Here is a 16,816-nt window from a genome sequence, read left to right on the forward strand (position 1 = left end):
TGATGCTGAAGGGCAGAGGCCAAACTCTCCCTCTGCAAAGAACACACTAGCTCCCTGCTGGGGGTGTGAGTCTAAATGGAAGTTCATATATCTGACTTGTTGATGACACCCACCTGGGAGACTGGCTACAGCAAATTGTCTTCAGAGAATCCTAGGGCATCCACTCAGGGCACCCATCCATGGCCAGACAACACAAAGTCTCCTAGACTCGAGGGGTTTCATTCAGTCTTTCAAAATCAGGTACTGAGGACCGACTGCATTCCTGGCCCTGTACCAAGTCAGAAGCCTCATGGTCCCTTGCCCAGTTCTATAGATGGTTGATGGAAAGGTCACCATGTGACAGAAACATAAAAGCAATATTTAAATCCACCTTGGAAGAGGTCTGGGAAGATTTTCCAGAAGAGGGAATACTTGAGTTTTTATAGGGTAAGGAGGTATTACCATAGTAAAGTTTCTTATATGAGGATATTTTTAATAGTTATACATTTAAAGCATGTTAGGAAAAAGTTATTAGTGCGCCAAACCTGTAACTTCACTGACATTACCTAAAACAAAACTAATGTAATATGTTGAAATAAAAAAATGAATCAATGTAAAGAAAAATAGTAAGTAGATAATAATACAAGTGATATACAGATATGGTAAAAAGTCTTGAAAGTGGTACAGGGGTGACACACACTGATGAAAGACTGAGCCAAAAAAGAGGGAAATGGATTTGGAGAAGAGAAATAGAATGTTCTGGGTAGTGGGAATGAAATCTCCTCTTGAATATAACCAGTAACTGGCTGTGATAAGGAGGCATGTGATTAAGTCATTCAACAAGTATTTCTCAGTGGACACCTTCTAGGAGCAGGGAGATAGGAGTGAACAGAAGAGACAAGATATCTGCCCTTGTGGAGAATACGTTCTAGATAAATACTAATGGTCAGCTACATTAATTACCAAATGAGAGGCAAAGACATTAGGGCCGTGCGCTGTTGTAATCCTTTAACGCTGTCTCTTGGACCAGACTGTCAGCTCAAGGGCAGAACAACAAGACTTCCCATGCCCCCCGGCAGCTGTGCTGACTCTCAGCCAGTGTTTGTCACCCACCGTCCTTCCTTTCAGCTGGCAGGAGCCCCCTCTTCTGGGGCCAGCCTCCCCCAGCCCTCCCTACTGCCCGGACTTCCCTGTTCCCTGAGGCCCTTCTTCTCCAGCGTGACAATGTCTCAGGGCTCCATCCAACTACCAGAAACCCAAAGCGAAAGGGCATTTTCACCTAGAAGAGTATCCTGTCATCTGCCAGCTTTGAGGGGTGACAAAACACCACCCACAAGACAGTGTGCTCTCTGCTGTCCCCACTGAATTATCAGATGATGAAAACCAAAAAGGCAATTAAAAAAAGCTTTTTGAGATGACCACGCTAATATTAGCTGACATTTGTGAGCATCTGCTACTCAGCCAGCACTCTGCTAAGGGGCTTCCATCTCTCCTCCGACCTCATTCTCACAGGAGCCTACGTGGGGGGCACTGCTATGCCCCTGTGCAGACAAAGGAAGAAACAGACTTGGAGTGATGACGTCTCTTACCCAGGGTCACCCCAAGCAAAGCCAGGTTCACGCAGAGGCTGTGTGTCTAGGAACCCACACTCCCTAACCCATCCACAGTGACAAACGGCCAGCTTCAGGTTATTTTTATATACTCGGAACATGTCGGCAAAGGAGTATGCCGTGAGGAACACAGGACCAGTGCCTGGCTCGAGCATGAGAGTTCAGCTCTCACACTAATAATATAAGATCCACTTCTGGGAAAAAAAATTTTTTTAGAAGGAATCCCTGCTTTGGGCTTCTGAGCTACATCCTCACATTCTATGAATGGCTGTCCAGGCAGGGAGTTCTGAATTGCAGCCCAGCAAAATGTAGTGGTAAGGGCAAAGTGAAACACTAGATTCAGCCTTCAAAAATTCAGCCATTGCCTCCACCCATGCTAAGATGAAATGTCAGCCTGCACCCGAAATCTATGCAGAAAATGCGTGGGGGCAGTTCCGTGTGACTTCTGAGCCTCATCCAGGATTTCTAGACATGGCCTTGGAATTTTCCTTGAGTGCACATGAAGCCCACTGTATTACACAAGCGCCTGAATCACTTCAACATGTTCTCCGCTGCACCTGTATTTGAACTTGACTTCAGTCAGTCATGGAGAAGGAAATGGCAACCCACTCCAGTACTCTTGTCTGGAAAATCCCATGGATGGAGGAGCCTGATAGGCTATAGTCCATGGAGTCGCAAAGAGTCCGACACGACTGAGCAACTTCACTTTCACTTTCACTTCAGTCAGTCAGTTCAGTCACTCAGTCATGTCTGACTCTTCGCGACCCCGTGGACTACAGCACCCCAGGCCTCCCTGTCCATCACCAACTCCCAGAGCTTACTCAAACTTATGTCCACTGAATCGGTGATGCCATCCAACCATCTCATCCTCTGTCATCCCCTTCTCCTCCCATCTTCAATCTTTCCCAGCATCAGGGTCTTTTCCAATGAGTCAGTTCTTCGAATCAGGTGGCCAAAGGATTGGAGTTTCAGCTTCAACATCAGTCCTTCCAATGAACACTCAGGACTGATCTCCTTTACAATGAACTGGTTGGATCTCCTTGCAGTCCAAGGCACTCTCAAGAGTCTTCTCCAACACCACAGTTCAAAAGTGTCAATTTTTCAGCGCTCAGCTTTCTTCACAGTTCAACTCTCACATCCATACATGACTACTGGAAAAACCATAGCTTTGACTAGAAGGATCTTTGTGGGCAAAGTAATATCTCTGCTTTTTCATAAGCTGTCTAGGTTGGTCATAACTTTTCTTCCAAGGAGTAAGCATCTTTTAATTTCATGGCTGCAGTCACCATCTACAATGACTTTGGAGCCTCAAAAAATAAAGTCTGTCACTGTTTCCACTCTTTCCCCATCTATTTGCCATGAAGTGATGGGACCAGATGCCATGATTTTAGTTTTCTGAATGTTGAGTTTTAAGCCAACTTTTTCACTCTCCTCTTTCACTTTCATCAAGAGGCTCTTTAGTTCTTCTTCACTTTCTGCCATAAGGTTGGTGTCATCTGCATATCTGAGGTTATTGATATTTCTCCCGGCAATCTTGATTCCAGCTTGTGCTTCATCCAGTCCAGTGTTTCTCATTATATACTCTGCATATAAGTTAAATAAGCAGGATGACAATATACATATGCTTCTTTCCCTATTTGGAACCAGTGTGTTGTTCCATGTCCAGTTCTGACTGTTGCTTCCTGACCTGCATACAGATTGACCTAGTCCTAATTTTAAGTAAGTCTGACTAAATATAAAGCAAGCCCTGCCTGCTATACCACCTTGGTGGGCAGAAAGACAATCTTCCCTAGAAGTCAGAATCGGATGTCTCTGTCACATCAGGGCACTGGTTGAAGAGAGAGTATTTGATGAAACAAGCACAGCTGAACAGGGTCCCAGGTGATGCCCAGGCTGTTGGCCTAAGGAACCACACCTTGGGTAGCACAGCCCAGAGCAGTGGCCCTCCAAGGGCAGCTTTGCCCACCGGGGACATGGAGTGTCTGAGGGCATTTTTGATTGTCATGACTTGGAGGATGTGACTGGCATCCTGTGCTGCCAGACAGTCTACTATGTGCAGGACAACCCTCCCCATCAGTTACCCCACTGAAGTGCTGGGTAATAGTGCTGAAGATCAGAAACTCTGCCTAGAGCACCTAGCCTTGACCTTCATGGAGGAGGCTCTCAGTTTGAGCAAATGAAAAAAAATGAATGAATGTATGATTTACAACTACAATCATTTTGTTCTTGTGTTACTGAACTAACCTGGCCAGTAGACCTGGATTTCTCTTTTGAGGGAAGCATCAAAGAGACACACCCTCTATCTGCTGGACAAGACACAACCAATCTACAAACATCTGTTGAAGGTCTACTATGTGCAGTCTATTGCACTAAAAACTAGGACCCTGTCCTCAAAGACCTCATCTTCAAACGGGGACAGACCTGCTTTGGGCGCTGGCCTGTGCCAGCCCCGAGGGAGCACTTCCCATACACCATCACACGATACTCTGGAGGGTGGTACTGACTTTATACCCATTGTACAGATGAGGAAACTGAGGCCTCAAGAGAGTAAGTAACCTGATCGAAGTCCTAGAGTGAATAAGTGACCAATTTGAACCTGTATCTGTCCAGTTTAAAATATCTAATCTCTTCTGCAGAAGATGAAATCCTATACCAATTATAACACAGTTGCTTTGTCTTAAAACTATGGTCAGGCTACAGAAAGAACTCTTGATGCTTGGGTAGTGCAGGAGTTAGGGGTACTCCTGGGGAGTTGGAGGATGAGAAGGCTTCGTAGGCACTACATTTGCCTGATCGTCTATGGTCTCAGGAGAAAGAAAGAGGTTCCCCAGAGAGCGGAGACGTAGGGGGAGGGGCGAAGCAGGCAGAGGCTTTACCCAGCGATGAGTCTGGCCAACATCTCTCAGCCACACTGGAGTTCCTGCCTCTAATGCCTTTAATGTCTGCCTTCCCCTGGTAGCCAAGACTCTGCCATGCAATGCAGGAGACATGGGTTTGACTTCTGGTCAGGGAACTAAGACCCCACATGCCATGAGCAACTAAGCCCACGCACCACAACTAGAGTCTGTGTGCCTCAATGAAAGATCCCACGCGCTACACTAAGATCCAGAGCAGCCAAATAAATGATTTCTTTTTAAGTCTGGACTTGCCTCTGCATTTACACATTCCTCCAATTCTTATACCAAAAGAAAAGGGATTTAGAAGAGAAAATATAAAATGCCCTTCGTGAGCCTTGTAGAGCCAGTGGCTTTTCAGGACTGCCGGGAAGAAGTAGGAAGGGGTATCACTTTCCCATTTGGGGCAGTTATAGCTGCAGAACACAAAATGCAAAGCCAGTTTCTGAAAAACAAAAATGTCCTCCCCCGCACCGCCCCCATGCAGGACCGTTTCTGCAGAACAGTTTCTCTCCACTGAAGATCAAAGATGAACCAAAGAGGTATAAACAGCAACTCAACAGGGAGTCTGGTGGCTTCTAATATAAACTTCCCATCTTCATGCAAAAACAAAACTAGACCCTGCAGAGATCATTAAGAGTGTTTTATCTCCCAGGGATTCATGGCTCAACAGTTTGTGAAGAAACCTGACACAGACTGCGGTCTCCTCTGAGAGTTTCCTCAGTAAACTGCTCACGGACACGCTGGGACAGAAGGAGAGATCTCAGGTTTCAGCAGAACTCTCTCCTGAGTTAGCTCTAATCAGAGACTTCCCTCCCCACCAGCATCTGCACACTCCCCAAATCATAGCGAACTAGAGAATCTGTGAGCCCTTGTCCGACCAGCTTCTCACAGTGATTTTCCTCCAATCCGACAGCAAACGCTACTGGCCACAAGCAAAGGAAAGCCAGGCCCAGCAGAGCTCAGAGGCTGCAGTTTAAATCATTCTGCAAAACAGCTGGAGCAAGCCTGCACATGCAGGGCCTTCCTTGGTGGCTCAGTGGTAACATATTACCCTGCCTGCAGGGGACATGGGTTCCTTCCCTGGTCCGGGAAGATCCCACATGCCACGGAGAAAGTGAGTCCATGTGTCACAAGCAGAGAAGCCCAGGCGCCTGCAGAGCCCATACTCTGCAAAAGAGAAGCCCCACAGTGAGAAGCCCAAGCATCACAACAAAGAGTCGCGTGCCGCAACTAGAGAAAGTCCACACAGCCCAGAAAGACCCAGAACAGCCAAAAATAAATGAACATGCAAAATTATTTTAAAAAGACTGCATATGTAGCTTTCTCAGATACAACTAGAGGACAAGATTACTTTAGAATGCTGCCACCACCCCCAGAAAACCTTGTCTAACGCCAGTTCATACCAGGCCCACCTGGGGTGCATGTTGTGTAGAAAAAAGGGGATATCTGCTCACTCGAGCGCCAGTGGGTTTGCTGGAAAGAGCGCTGGTCTCGAGGCCAGAAGAACTGCATCCAGTATGAGTCCGTGGTTCCCCGACAAGTTTGTGCAGGCCATAAGGAAGTCACACATCCTCTCGAGGTCTCAAGTTTCTCATCTGTAGAATGAGGAGTCCAAAGATCCTTCTGGTCCAGATGTTTCATGGATGTAAGTATGTAAATGACTATGTAAATGCAGGTGTAAATGACTATGAACGTCTGAGCCAGGCGTGGGTGGCACCCATCTCGAAGGGTGAGCATCCTGCTGAGGGCCTAAGGGACTGTCTGCCCCAGACACACTTCATAGGTGGCCCCCTGAAAGGCAGTCTGGCCTAAACTGAGACCTCAAGCCCAAGCTTGGCTTGTCCTCGTCCAAAATTCTCACTTTCTGACAACTCCGGCTGTGCCCATTTAAATACCAGCTGCTTGGTCACCTGCCAGGAGGGGGTCTCCTTCACCAGCTACTGTGCTACAGCATCTGGCAGGCAGGCAGGGCCAGACAACTTTCATTCCTGCCCCTTCCTCTAGGAGGTTTGGGATGGGCCAGCCGCTCCAAACGTCGTGCCAGACAGCCGGGCAATTTGCCCCATAAGATGCACCCTGAGCTTGCGTTCCTCTGGTGCAGCCCTGGCTGGGCTCCCCCACACAGACACTCCCTCCCTGCCACAAATGTTAGGTTTCAGCCTCTTTGCAGCCAATCTTGGCAAGAGGTTAACCCCAAAGCCCTAGTTTTCTCAAGGCAGAGAACCTTTCCCCATGAGTGCCTGAAGGCTTGCATTGCATCAAATACAACATTGAGACACTGTGGGCCACCCCAATGAGGAGGCTACAGGCCGTGGGATTGGAGGTAGCTTTAGAAGGTAATGACACCTTCTGAAGGATCCAGGGCAGATGGAAATGAACTTCAGCAAATTTCAACCAGTCCCTGTGTCAAAGCACGAATGTTTACCAGGAACCTGCCTGAATAATAACAGCATTATTATCACTCAAAGTGAGTGAAAGTGTTAGTAGTCGCTCAGTCGTGTCCGACTCTTTGTGACCCCATGGACTGTAGCTCACCAGGCTCCTCTGTCCATGGGAGTCTGCAGGCAAGAGTATTGGAATGGGTTGCCATGCCTTCCTCCAGGGGATGTTCCCGACCCAGGAATAGAACCTGGGTCTCCCACATTGCCGGCAGATTCTTTACCATCTCAGTCACCAAGGAAGCCCCTTATCATAGTAATAATGAGAGTAATAAAAATTACCCCTGATATTTAAGTGCCTACTGCATGCCAAGCAGGAACTCTACTAAGCTTTTGACACACATCATTTTTTATGTAATCTCCCTAATATCTCTCTGTGGTGGCACTTAATATTATACACATTTTACAGATGAGGAAACTGAGGCTTAGAGTAGCTAAGGAATTTAAGAGGAACTGAAGAGTCTAATGGCAGCACCAGAAGTTAGACCCAGCCGTCTGCCTCCAGAGTCTCATCTGACCTGGTTTTCCAGGACAGAAAACCTCCAACTGAGAGCGAGGTGGGATGAATTATTCAGCAAGGGCTTACGGAGCGCCCACTGTGCGCCGGGCAAAGTATCGGGTGCTGGGTAACCAAGAGCCGCGTCTGCAAGTCTAACCTTCCCAAAGAAACAAGATCGGGACTTCTCTCAGCCAGAGGCTGAGACCCACTCTTTACAGAGATGACCACCACCATGTGTTTGAGCAAACATTCTGAGATGGAGAATTCAGGCTCATGACACCCACCTCCCGATCCAGTGTCAGAGGACACCGAGGCCCTGGGAGGAGAAGGAAGGGCTGTCTGTTGGGGAAGGCACGAAGGCAGCCGTAAGCGGACAGGAGCTGGTAAGCCACCCGACCCCTCGGGAGAGAGGCTGCCGAGCACCGGGCTGGGAGTCAACAAACCACACACATCACTCCCCGGCAGTGTGTCTGCCCACCGACTGCCCACCTACCAAGTCGCCCCAGCCCTCTCTCCAAGGGAGGACTATCCCGTGTCCCAGCTCCTCCCTATCACAGGAGGCTCTGGCTTCCCTTCCAAGCACGCAGCCTGGCGCATGCCTGCTGGAGGACCGGGCCGGCTGTGGGGGTGGATCTGCCTGCCGAGGCCCCCACAGCCCAGGGACCTTGTCTATGGCTCTGTAGTCACACCTCCTGGCCACGGAGGGCTGGCTTGTGCAGGCTAATCTGTGTCTTGCCTCCTCTAAACCCGTTTAACCTTCCTTTAAGCCCCGGGAGACATCAGTGGCCCGCTGACCCAAGAAGCAGCTGAGGCTGGCGCAGTGACCTAATCGCCCAACATGGCCCAAGATGGGGGAGGCATTTCAACTCCAGGACCTAAGGCTTCCCTCCCTCAGCCTCACTTCTGGTCCCTCCTCCTTCGCCCTCCACGCTCACCACTCAGGGGCCGGGCTTCCCTCCACCTACGGATGTCCCAGGCCGGAGGACTCAGCGCTGACCGCGTCCCCGGTGCACTGCGGTCCTCTCTTGCCCAGCCTGCCCACTCCAGGGCACAGATGTTCCCCCTCCCCTGAGGGTTTGCTTCCCGAACACCCTCTGACCGCCTTACAAAAGGAAAAGGCATTACAAGTCTCAGTAATCAGACCTGTTCCAGTGCCTTCCCTGGAAACAGAGATACACTTGCGCACCTTGGAGTCAGCAGGCTGCTAAAATATTTAATGCTGGATGACTTAACAGGCCTGAGAAGAAAGGGAGGCTGAGCTGCGGTTAGCTGGGGCCACTGGCCCTGCACACCCCCCAGGAAGCCTCTTTTCCACGCTGCTTGTTTCTAGGGACAAGATAGGGACAGATGGCAACTGGCAATCGGTTCTCTGCTGTGGACCCACGTCAGCTCCCTTCCAGCCCGGAGGGGCATCCCTGTAGGTGCAGCCGGTGGGGATGGGTGGGCACAGAGGGTTCTAGATTAAGTGTCTGAAGCCAGTTGATTGGATTATCTGAGCCCCCTTACCAGGCCTGGATGTGAGGTTGCACTGGCCAACCCGAGGCCTCTGGCCAGCCCAGTGGTGAACCTCCTTGGTTCAGGAGCCAGGGAGACGCCTCCTACTGACCCGTGTTCTCAGGCACGTGTCCCATGAATACACCCCAGTCTCCACTCTGGAGACACAGCCACCTGGCTTTCTCACTGGCAGAGCCAGGGTGGGCGGTGAGGAGGAATCCAGCGCTCACTGGACACGGCCAGGTGTCTGAGCCTTGTAAGCGCTTCACCCAGAAACTCTCAGAATCCACACTGCTGGCGGGGATGATTCATCTCTTATGTACACGAGATGAAACTACGTCTTCAGGTTGGACTGTGCCACGCAGAGTACCACATGGCTATGTCAATTTCAGTTCTAATTAATGCAAGTTGGGACCTCCCTGGTAGTCCAGTGGCTACGACTTCGCCTTCCAATGCAGGGGTGAGAATCAAAACATGAAACGGAAGAAATATCGTAATGAATTCAATAAAGATTTTAAAAATAGTCCACATCAAAAAGAAATCAATAAAAAATTAATCAAAGTTAAATAAAACCCACAGCTTCAGTTCCTCCAATGACCCTGAAACCACGTCATCCTGAAACTGACCCCAGGTTTTCAAGTGGCCTCATTTCAGGTGTTTAATAGCCGCACGTGACTAGTGGCTGCTATACTGGATACTGGAGAGACAGAACACTTGCATCATCATAGAAAGTTCCAGTGGACAGCAGGTCTTAGAGTAACATCTCCAAGATTCCTTCTGGCTAATGTTACTGATCAGAGATCCAAAAATGGCTTTGATGTCTGAAGAACTCTCCAGAAGAGAGGTTCCGGTCCCAACCCTAACTCTCATTGGCCCGCTGATCTTGGGCAAGCCATGTCACCTGTCCTAGCATCCACTTCCTCCTCTACAGAAGGGCACAAATGGTACCCACTAAGGCTCAAGGCGAGGATGAAGTAAGATGCTGGATGGAGACGTACTTTGGCTCAGAGGGAGGAATTTACACTGAGTAGTACTTATTTTGTGTTGGGCACTCCAAATAAAGTGGCTCATTGAATCCTAGGTTCTATATGCCCCCACTTTACAGGTAAGTAAACAGGTTCATCAAAGGTGATGCCTCCAAAGTCACAGGACTAGAACTTGAGCAGGAACTTATCTGTAGACCTCGAGGCAGAAGCTGGTCTCACACCATAGAACTCAATTCTACAGTCTTCTCTCTATAGCCTAGAAGCAGGTCCAGGGTGGAGTTGCTGAGAAGAACAGCCCCCTCCCCCAGGGCAGGTCCTTGGGTCAGCTCAGATGTCCAGGTGGGTAGCCTGCCACTGGAGGTCAGAATCTGATCCCAGTTCTCCTGTTAGGTGCCCCCTGGCCCCCTCCCTATTCCTAGTCTCGACAAGAACGCACCCAAATTTCCTTCCAGATAGCCAGCTAGAGTCTAAAATATCCATTTCTCAAACACGGCTGCTGAAACAAACCTGAATCCCCATCTAACAGAGTGGCGGTAATGAGAGGTTCCAGGAAGAAAAACGGGTCGGTCTGGACACATTCATTTGGAAAATCACCACCTTTCTCTGAAATTGGCCCGGAATTCTCAGATGGCTCTTCCCCCACTCAGATCCACATAACACAGGCCTCAGGGCAGAGGGGCCCAGAAACTCAGAAGGGCGGGAAGCCAAGGCATCGGGTCCCATCAGAGGCACCTGGAGGCAGAGAGTCAGCCCCTGGCCTCCGAGGAGGCTGCCGCCTTCAGGGCAGGTGTCTCCTAAGCCAGCTTTCCACAGCGACTTGGCGTTTTTCCAAAGGACGGGTTCACCTCTAAAAAAATCGCTTTAATTATGGAACACAAAACCTTCAGAACATAAAGGCTGAATTTTAAAAGGTCCTTTGACTTTTATAATACGATGGTTCACAATGATTGAAGCTGTTGATCATAATATAAGTCCACATCATTTGTAGAGTCATTAGTTCTGCGGTCCCTTTGAACCATTAGCAAGCCCCTGTGAGCCAGGCAGCATTAGTGGGGCTCCCATATGACACAGACAGACAGAAGCAGAAGCACGCACAGTCTCACCCAGCCTCACATCCCCCATCCCTGCAGGGTCTGTCCCCATTTCATTTGGAGACCTCGGGCATTTTCTTTGTTTGCTTAATTTTCGAGATGTATTTTTGAATAAATACATTTAAAATGGGAATAATGGTTACAATTTGCATTTTACACTTACCATATATCAGGCGTTATACTAGATCGCTTTGGAAACATTCCATTTTAATCTTAATTCCAACCCTAACAGGGAAATGTTATTTTTCCCATTTTATGGATTTGGAAACTGAGGACTGAAAAGTCAAGCAGCTTCTCCAGGTATCACACAGCCAGGAAAAGGTTTCTGGGATATGAACCCTCTGTCTTACTCTATCGTCTATTTGGGAAGAAAACTGCTCCAAGGGAATGAAGTGTCAGACTTGTAGCTCTGTAATAATAGCCCTGTAATAGCCCAAAACTTCTCAAAAGAAAGTCTAAAATAGTCCAAGCAATGTCATATACAATCAAACCCAGAAGGATGGGGGTGGGGATGGGATAGGTCTGTTGTCCTGGCTTTATGTGCTAGGCTTACTAGCTTCTTTTCTTTTCCTTAATTTATATGACTATAGTCCTCTTCAAAACCTTATTCTTAAACTTGAAAACATGGTGTCACAGCTGCTAATTTTAGAAAGAAGAGGAGAGAGAAGGAAGAAGCAGAGTAGGAGGAAGGGTGGCAACCCACTCCAGCCCCGCCTTCAGGTCCAGCCAGGGCCTCTTGGGCAAGAGGCCGCTGGACCTCTCTGGTCCCCCCCTCCTCAGCTCCTCAACCAACTGCCCCTTGTGGCTGAGCCTAGGTGGACTCAAAGACCTGAAGCATCTGGGAATGATTTAATTCTCTCAAATGCACTAGTAATTGAAAATGATACCTTTCCAGCCAAATCCTCAAATGGAAGAAAAGAGAGACCTCTTGAAATAAATATTCAGCAATAGCAAGCCTGGTGATGTCCACAATGGATTCAGAACTACACATCTGATCATCAGTGGTGTGAAAGCAAAGTGGCAAATTCTAACAATAGACTTTCCATCCCCTGAAGACAGTTGGATGGATACAAAGTCAAAATCATTCAAGCCTCTTCTGTAGAACATTCTAAAAATAAAATCTATGGGTTCCAGAATCTTCCACAGGGAGGGACCACACGACATATATAGAAATCCACAGCCAAGCTGTCTGTCATCGCCAGTTTCTTGGAGTCAGATGTACATGTACCCCTTAGGTGGAGGTGAGCAAAGCCACAGGGTCCCCACAGCACATGCACCAGCAGGCCCAATCTGACTTCAAAAGGTGGGAAATAAAGCAGCAAAATACCTGTGCTCCCTGCACCTACATGGAAATGAGATTGAGTTATCAAATGATCCTGTCGCCAAGACAGAAAAGAGACACTTCTTAGGTACTGAGTCTGATTGGTGGGATCAGCTCTAACCAAGTCAAAAGAATCTCCAAATTTCAGTAGATTCAATAGAACTGAGTCACCCGATAACCAAGAGAGTAGAAAATCTGGTTTTGACTTGCTTCTTCTCATGGCAACTCAAAGCATTATTTTTATGTTGAAATACAATACAATACAAGACACAATAAAAAAAACACACATGAAGTTTTACAATAAAACACAATCTCAAAATTTTTAAACTTGAAGCACATCGTTGTGGGCAGTAGAGGGTAAGAAAAAATTCCCTCTCCTCTGCCATGAAGACATTTTAACAGACAAAGAAGTTAGTTCTGGAAAAGAAAGACGGCCAGGCTGGAACCTCAACCCCAGGAAGATGAACACTGGCCACTCAGTTCACTGCAGGATAAAAGCCCAACCCACAGAATTGAAAAGAGGAAACCTAACCTCTGCCTGAGCCGGAACATACCACGGATGCATTTGATCACTTATCTTAGCCCTCACTGAAACTCAGGGAAGCAATTACAGCTGTGATCTCCCCATTCTACAGATGGGCAAACTGAAATTAAATATGGAACCAGTAAGGGGCACAGCTGGGTGTGAACCCAAACTCCACCACCACCCAGCTCCTGGTAGCATCTGCCACAGCGTGACCACACAACCTCCCCCACACCGCTGCCAAATTCACCTTCGTGTGCAGCACCTGCCGTTCCCAGGACGCACACACCCAGCTTTGGCCAGACCTTCTCTGAGGCCTGCTCAGATCCACAGCGTGGCTCCCTCAGGGTGAAAGGGACCGGAGCTACCGAGCTTCCCCCCAAGGCAAAGAAGCATTCCCAGCACTGGGGTTAAAGTAAGAGTGAAGTTGCTGGGCTGAGAGAGGAGGGCCTTTGGGGGCCCCGTGGGAAGGCTTGGCCTTATGGATCATTCGATGACTCTGAGAGCTCTGGGAGGAGCTGGGGTGTCCCAGGCGGCAGCCACACGCCGTATGGAACTGTTGAGGGCTTGGTGTGTGACCACTCCAAACAGAGATGTGCTGTGGTTACAAAATACACCCCAGCATGCAGAGACTTCATATGAAAACAAGAATGCAGAATACCAAGTTAATAATTTGTATATTGATTGCATGTTGAAGTGACAGTATCTGTCAGATATTGGGTTTTGTTGCTGTTGTTTAGTTGCTAAGACACGCCTGACCGTTTTGAAACCCCAAGGACAGCAGCCTGCAAGGCTCCTCTGTCCACGGGGTTTCCTGGGCAATAATATGGAGTGGGTTGCCATTTCCTTCCTCAGGGGATCTTCCCAACCCAGGGATCGAACCCACATCTCCTGAATTGGCAGGCAAGTTCTTTATTGAGCCACCAGGGAAGTCCACATATTGTGTTACTTAAAATGTATTATTAAAATTAATTTTAAAATTTTAATAATTTCTATTTGTTTTGAATGCTGCTATTAGAAAATTTAAGATTATATTTGTAGCTTATGTCCTATTTCAATTGGACAGTGCTGGTCTGTACCTTCTGGAGACCTTTGATTGTTACTTAGGTATAAAGTAGACTCTGTTGTGGTCCATTTGCTCAGATGTGGCTGCCCCTGTAATTGCCCTCGAGGGAGGGGAGCCAGAGGTCACCCCACCTGGAATTCTTTCTGGAAATCCTCAGCCAATGGGAGAGTAGCAGGCCTTTTTCCTAAGAACCCAAAGCACAGGAAAGGTGAGCCCTCTTCCATCCTCATTTCCTTCAAGGACCAGAGCAAAGCAAGTGATCCAAATAGAAGTGGACCATGGGTTGGGAAGATTCCCCTGGAGGAGGAAATGACAACCCACTCCAGTATTCTTGACTGAAAAATCCCATGGACAGGGGAGCCTGGCAGACTACAGTCCATGGGATCTCAAAAATCTCCTAACCACTGGACCTAAAGAATTCCCTATATTCTTTTTTTCACACTGAGAGAGTCAATCCTTAGATAGACTGATAAGGAGTCTGGGGCCCTCGAGGAGGAAGGGGTCCAGGGCCCTTGAGAAGGAGAAAGGGGTCCAGGGCTCTCAAGGAGGAGAAAAGGACAAACTTTTTTTCCTACATTCCTTAGCCTTAGTCACATAAGATGTTATTTTCTTTCAGCCCAGAGCTAATGATTACACAATAAAACAAAAGATGTAGGTTGTGGGAATGGGTATGGTAAGACCTTTCTATTGTTAGTTCTAATCTTGTTAATTTGAAAGGTATGTTGAGGGAGTGGGTCTGGTAAAAGCATTTAAGGCTTTAATTAAGACAAGCGAGTGGGGCACTCTTCATCCCCCTCGTGATGTCTGTGTCAGAAACTTTCTCTGTCCCTTTTTAGACTTTAATAAAACTCTGCTACACAAGCTCTTGAGTGATCAAGCCTGGTCCCTGGTCCCGAAGCTAAATCTTCTTCAGAGATCACAAATCCGACATTGCTCACCATAAGCTATCAACACTAAATCTTCAACATCTGAGATGCGTTTTACCCTCACAGCACATCTCCGGACACATGTGACCAGGGCTGCCAAAATAAACAACACAACTCGAGAATCTGAAAGTCTATCACCCAACAAATCCTCAACCAGAGCAAAGTGCACAGAACACCCATTATATTAAGGTCAATATCTACTGCTCTGTAAACTATGATAAGTCATACACTTTGAGCCACTAAGATTTATGTCTGCAAAGAGTTCTGATGGCAGCAGGAAAAAAGAACTCTGAGAATTTAAACAGAAAAAAACAAAAAAACAACAGTGGATGAAACTACCCCAACATAATGTGTTTGTGCACATACTAACATCATAAATACCTGTAATCATTAGGTGGTGGGGCTGTGGATTTTTTTCTTTTTCCTTATATTTTTTCTACATCTTACACATATCTAATGTTAATTTAGAAAATATAATTTTTAAATTAAAAGTGATTAAAACATCGAGTCATGAAATATTTATTGAATCACTATATGCCTGGTCCTAAGACCTTCTTGTTCTCCGGGAAGGTTGATAAAACATCCGGGGACTGAAGAAAGAGCTAATATATAGCATTTGTGGGGAGAGGAAGGGGAGGATTTTTCAAATTAGACATCTTTTCCTACACTTTTACTGGGAATGTCAAAAATACATATGAGCAAGGGCTGTGGGGAATTTTGTGCTAAGTCAGCAGCAGAGACAACTGTCCAGTGCAGATTAAACTTGCATCTGTCTTGCCAAGAGGGCTTGCAACCCTGTTGGCCCAGAGTTATGAGAGTTGCCCTCTTTTGGAAGGCAAGGCAGTTGGGTGGAAGTGCTCAGACTCGAAAAACAGGTGATCATGCATTCTTTTGGCGTGTGCAAAATATGTATTAAATCATTTACAAAATGCCTGCAGCTGTTTGGTAGGATACTCTGGGCTAGCCACAGGTACTAATTTAAAATCCAACCCCGCCTTGCTCACATGAGCATGTGCCTGCGTGTGTGTGCACACACACGTACACACACACACACACACACACACACACAGCTCTGGAGAAGCCAAAGAGCTAAGGATGCTGCAAAGCTTGTTCAGAATGTGTCTATGCCCAAAGCACCTCCCTCTCCCCTGAAGGATGTCATTTCCCAGCAGCAGCTCGTGCCCAGCCACGGGTGGCGTTTCACTTAGGAAAGAACAGGCAGGTACACTGCAAAGTGTGAAGGTGTGGGATTCCGTGTTGCATCTGTCATTTGTCCTCCTGAGATCTCTAGGGGACTGACTGCTGTTGGTGATTAGACATTCCTGCTGAAGATTAAATCAGACTTGAATCCATTTACCTCAAAAGGTAATGAACTAGATTAGGAGGTGTCAGGCTCAGAGAGTTGGGAGATATGGGGTGTGTTGTCTAAGGGGTGAAGGGTTTCTTGGAGGGGATGACAATGTTCTAAAATTGAATACCGAGTTGAGAATTGCACAACTCTGTGATTATATTAAAAGCCACTGACTTGTATACCTTAAATAAGCAAATGAGATGGTATGTGAATTACGTCTCAATAAAGATGTTAAGAAAAACAAAGATAAGCTCAGATGTGAAAACAACTCCTTTATACAAGCAATGAAGATCACAGTTCTCTCAGGCACTGTATAAAGAATCGGAACGGCGAGGTGCGTCTTTCTTAGATTAAGACGCATACATTAGCAGTACTATCCTTTGCAAAACATCCAGCATGTCTCTCCCAAAGGAAGGCAGGGTTCTCCAAAGGCTGATCCCTTTTCACTGACCTTTCTGCTCCTCCCGCACTGTTGGCATCATCTGAAATAACCTTGTCTGTGATGTCTGGAGCATCCTTCTCAGGAACCAAAGGTAACGTGGATGGGCCAGCCTTGGGGCTCTTTCTGGGATAATGTAAAGAAAGCAATACATCTTAGAAAGGGCATTTCTCTCCATGTCCTATTGAAAAGCCCA

At 47.3% G+C, this 16,816-nt stretch overlaps 1 protein-coding gene across 14 annotated transcripts in view; it reads right to left on the reverse strand.

Annotated features, from left to right (window-relative positions):
• The window catches only part of TACC2 (transforming acidic coiled-coil containing protein 2), a 228,576-nt gene that overhangs the window by 136,676 nt on the left and 75,084 nt on the right, over positions 1-16,816 (reverse strand). For all 14 annotated transcript variants that reach the window (XM_043475242.1, XM_043475253.1, XM_043475252.1 and 11 more), the window contains one exon: positions 16,633-16,746. In XM_043475242.1, the coding sequence (XP_043331177.1) occupies positions 16,633-16,746 (114 nt within the window). The remainder of the gene's footprint in view (positions 1-16,632; positions 16,747-16,816) is intronic.

Source organism: Cervus canadensis, chromosome 8, assembly GCF_019320065.1.
Source record: "Cervus canadensis isolate Bull #8, Minnesota chromosome 8, ASM1932006v1, whole genome shotgun sequence".
NCBI classification, from domain to species: Eukaryota; Metazoa; Chordata; class Mammalia; order Artiodactyla; family Cervidae; genus Cervus; species Cervus canadensis.